Here is a 3,870-nt window from a genome sequence, read left to right as displayed (position 1 = left end):
GATATTTGTGAAAATTCTTATAATTTTAGAAGGTCTGTCGAGCACAATTTTTAAACAATGATAATGTTGAATAAGGAAATGAAATATGTATAAGTTTTATTAATATATTTTGTTTTTCTTTTGATGGTCTTTGTTGCTTGTGAAATTGAATAATATATTATCTTGCAGGTTTTTCTAATGGGTTCTTATGGAAATGTTTCGACATCTATTGATTATTATTTTGTTTGAGGGTATTCAATTCTCAATTTGAAATTGATGCTTACAACTATGCATATATTCAGGATCGATATTGATTTTTTAGATGTCTATGATAAATAATAAAATGAATTTTTAATAAAAAATATAATTTTTTAAAAAGAGAAATACATTATATTCTTCAAATATAAAGATATTACTGCAATTATTTATAGATGAAATTTTTGTATTCGTCGCGTCAACATTAGCTATAATAACTTTTATATAGATTATCATAAGTGAAAATTAACAAATTAATATTAAAAACTAAAGTCTTAGACAATAAAATATTCTTACATAAACAAAAGCATTACAATTACCACACATAAATATAATAATAAATTTGTTAAAAAAATAAGATTTAAAAAACATTAAAAATAATAAAATTACATAATATCGTGTTAATCTATAACATATAACTTTACTGGAAAATCTTTTATTTCATTTTATACAATTTTATCAAAATTATCAAAGGAGAAAACTATTATTTTAAATAGAAGAGAAAATATTTTGACATTATTATTTATATTAACAATATATTTTATACTAGTGTCCAAAAAATTATTAAACAATTAATAAAAATTAAATAAATAAATAAAAAAAAGAATCACTGATTAAAAATTAAAAGAAAAACATTAAATCTTTAATTTCATTTTTAAATAATTTAAATAATTAATATTTATCATAATAATAAAAAAACTAGACAATAATATTTAAGAAAGAATAATAAGCAGGATTGAATTCATAACATTTACCATTATGTGTGTTTAAAAATCAATTTTCTACCACTTAATAAATGACATATTAATTATCTATTTTATAATTTATTTAATATAATATTAAATATATATTTTACTTTTTTTTAATAAAATAGATACCGATACCATTACCCTTATTCAGTACTAGTACATATCTTATTGACCATCCCTTTCATATATTCCTCAGGTCCCTTTCTTGTGTGTTACAACTACACAATTATATTTGCTTAAGAAAATGATTATATATATATATATATATATATATATATATATATATATATATATATATAAATGAAGAAATTTATGTTATATGTTATCTTTTCAACATTCAGAAAGTATTTTAATATTATTATTATTATTAAACATTTATTTGAAAAGTGGATGTGTATTGTTGATTATACAAATACGGATGCATTATGTTTATCTCTTTAAATATGATCTTAATATCATATTCTATGTTTTGTTTAAATTAAACTTACATTGAAAAAAGTAATAGGTGATGTGCTTGTATAAAATTAAATTCATTGAGAAAAGTAATAGGTGCTGTGCTTGTATAAAATGATGGAGCGAGTACTTTTAGAAATGTTTGATAAATGCACACAACCTATAATAATGATAGTACTAACGCGTCTTTGACTTCTTGGTTCCATTTTTCACTTTTAGCATCGAGCAATGTGATATGTGATGACAAACAAAAGGAAAAAGAAAAAATGAACGACTTTTTTAGTTTAGTTTCGGAATTGGAGGGAAAATCATATGAACAAGGATGGCGTAAAAGTCTCAATTCTCACATGTAGTGTTGTTTTCTTCATCTGTTTCTTGGGATTGTATGCAATGAAGAATCTCCAAAAATGGTTCCTCACAGTTTTGTTCCTCACTGTTGCTACTACTCTAAACAATGTATTAGGTAACTTAAACTATCTCTTTCATTGTCAACAATCTCAATTGTTGAATCACATTCTTGATAATGTATACTGCAGGTGCATTCGTGGGAATAAACATAGGCACCGATGTTTCTGATCTACCTTCGGCTTCAAACATCGTTGCCATTCTAAAATCTCATCAAATCAATCATGTGCGTCTCTATGATGCCAATCCTCACATGCTTCAAGCCCTATCAAACACTGGCATTGAAGCTATTGTTGGTGTCACCGACCAAGAGATACTGAAAATCGGAGAATCGCCATCGGTTGCAGCGTCATGGATCAGCAAAAACATAGCAGCTTACATGCCTCATACAAACATCACAACAATAGCACTAGGTAGTGAAGTTCTCACATCAATCCCAAACATTGCTCCTGTTCTTGTTCCTGCTATGAATCATCTTTACAGTGCTTTGGTTGCTTCAAATCTTCATTTTCGCGTCAAAATATCGACGCCTCAGTCCATGGATTTAATCCCTAAGCCTTTTCCTCCTTCTACAGCTACCTTTAACTCGTCGTGGAACTCAACAGTTTACCAAATTCTTCAGTTTTTGAAGAATACAAACTCTTCTTATATGTTGAATGCCTATCCTTATTATGGATATACTAAAGGAGACGGTATTTTCCCGATCGAGTATGCTTTACTTCGATCGCTTCCTTCTGCGAAGAAAATTGTTGATCCGAACACGCTGTTCCACTATGACAGTATGTTTGATGCTATGGTGGATGCTACTTATTATTCTATAAAAGGCTTAAATTTCAATGATATACCAATTGTTGTTACAGAATCCGGCTGGCCGCGTTTAGGCGGATCGAACGAGCCCGATGCGAATGTAGAAAATGCTGAGACCTATGTTAATAATTTGATTAGGAGAGTACTTAATGATTCAGGTCCTCCTAGTCGACCAGAGATAGGAACTAATACATACTTATATGAACTGTTTGATGAAGATAAGAGAATAGGACCTATAAGTGAGAAACATTGGGGACTTTTTTCTACTACTAATGGAAGTAGTGTTTATCCTTTGAGTTTTGGTGGTTATGATAAGATATTTGGAAATTCTTCGAAGTCGTTTTGCGTGGCTAAAGATGGCGCAGACGCGGAAAAGATGGAAGCTGGTTTGGATTGGGCTTGCGGCCAAGGCCGGGCGAACTGTGCTGCAATTCAAGCTGGGAGACCCTGCTATTTCCCAAATAATGTGAAAAGCCATGCCTCTTATGCTTATAATGATTATTATCAGAAAATGCGTAGTGTTGGAGGAACTTGTGATTTTGATGATACCGCTGTAATAACTACTGAGGATCCAAGTAAGTTATCGTAGCTTCTTATAATATATTTTAACTTCAATCAGTATAGTATAATATATGATCTGAATATGTACTTTGTTATACAGGTTATGGATCATGTATATTTGCAGGAAGGTGAGAATGTGACTCAATTATACATCAATTATTATGAATTGGAGTTACAAGTAAATTTTTATATTCTTATAAAACTAACTTTGGGATTGAATATTTTTAAATCAGTTCTAATGCAAGCACTGGTGGTGATGAGAGCTTTTCTTCTATGGCATTTGGACCTGTGGGTCCTGTTGGTGCAAGTTTGAAGCTGCAAGTGTGTAGGCTTCACTATGTACTCTCGTCTACTAGTCTACTTTTGGCTTTGATGTTGTTGTGACTGGAAAGTTGATGCACTTTTAGCTTGCAATTGCAATTCAATGGTTATTGTGTTTCATCTTTTATTATATGGTGATTTAGAAGATAACAAAAGGGGTATAGTATTAATTTTTGTTACTTATTTTGGGCCTATGGTGAATTTATTGTGAAATATTTTATCAAAGTACATCTTCACAACTAGTTAGTGATAAATGTTTGTACTTGTTCTCAAATTTCAAAAGTTATTTTAGCCATATAAAATTGACTTTGATGTATTTGGATCAGCAGGGTTCGAATTG

General features: G+C 29.6%; 1 protein-coding gene across 1 annotated transcript; it reads left to right on the top strand.

Moving 5' to 3' along the window:
* The first annotated feature begins 1,649 nt into the window (after window positions 1-1,649).
* Window positions 1,650-3,660, top strand: LOC127083215 (glucan endo-1,3-beta-glucosidase 4). The gene is made up of 4 exons (XM_051023476.1): window positions 1,650-1,899; window positions 1,973-3,223; window positions 3,310-3,337; window positions 3,443-3,660. Exons 1-4 carry the CDS (start codon window positions 1,749-1,751, stop codon window positions 3,591-3,593), a joined length of 1,581 nt encoding a protein of 526 aa, XP_050879433.1. The 5' UTR covers window positions 1,650-1,748; the 3' UTR covers window positions 3,594-3,660.
* Window positions 3,661-3,870: the final 210 nt, after the last annotated feature.

Source organism: Lathyrus oleraceus, chromosome 5, assembly GCF_024323335.1.
Source record: "Lathyrus oleraceus cultivar Zhongwan6 chromosome 5, CAAS_Psat_ZW6_1.0, whole genome shotgun sequence".
In the NCBI taxonomy this organism is placed as follows: Eukaryota; Viridiplantae; Streptophyta; class Magnoliopsida; order Fabales; family Fabaceae; genus Lathyrus; species Lathyrus oleraceus.
The sequence above is the reverse complement of the archived record's forward strand: the minus strand, read 5'-3'. Positions and strand labels throughout refer to the sequence as shown.

What these genes read in the sequence shown, in the direction of transcription:
- LOC127083215 (XM_051023476.1), top strand. Translation starts at nt 1,749, where the DNA reads ATGAACAAGGATGGCGTAAAAGTCTCAATTCTCACATGTAGTGTTGTT. An exon ending in TACTCTAAACAATGTATTAG is followed by an intron (nt 1,900 to 1,972) that starts GTAACTTAAACT and finishes TGTATACTGCAG; the next exon opens with GTGCATTCGTGGGAATAAAC. An exon ending in TCATGTATATTTGCAGGAAG is followed by an intron (nt 3,338 to 3,442) that starts GTGAGAATGTGA and finishes TTTTTAAATCAG; the next exon opens with TTCTAATGCAAGCACTGGTG.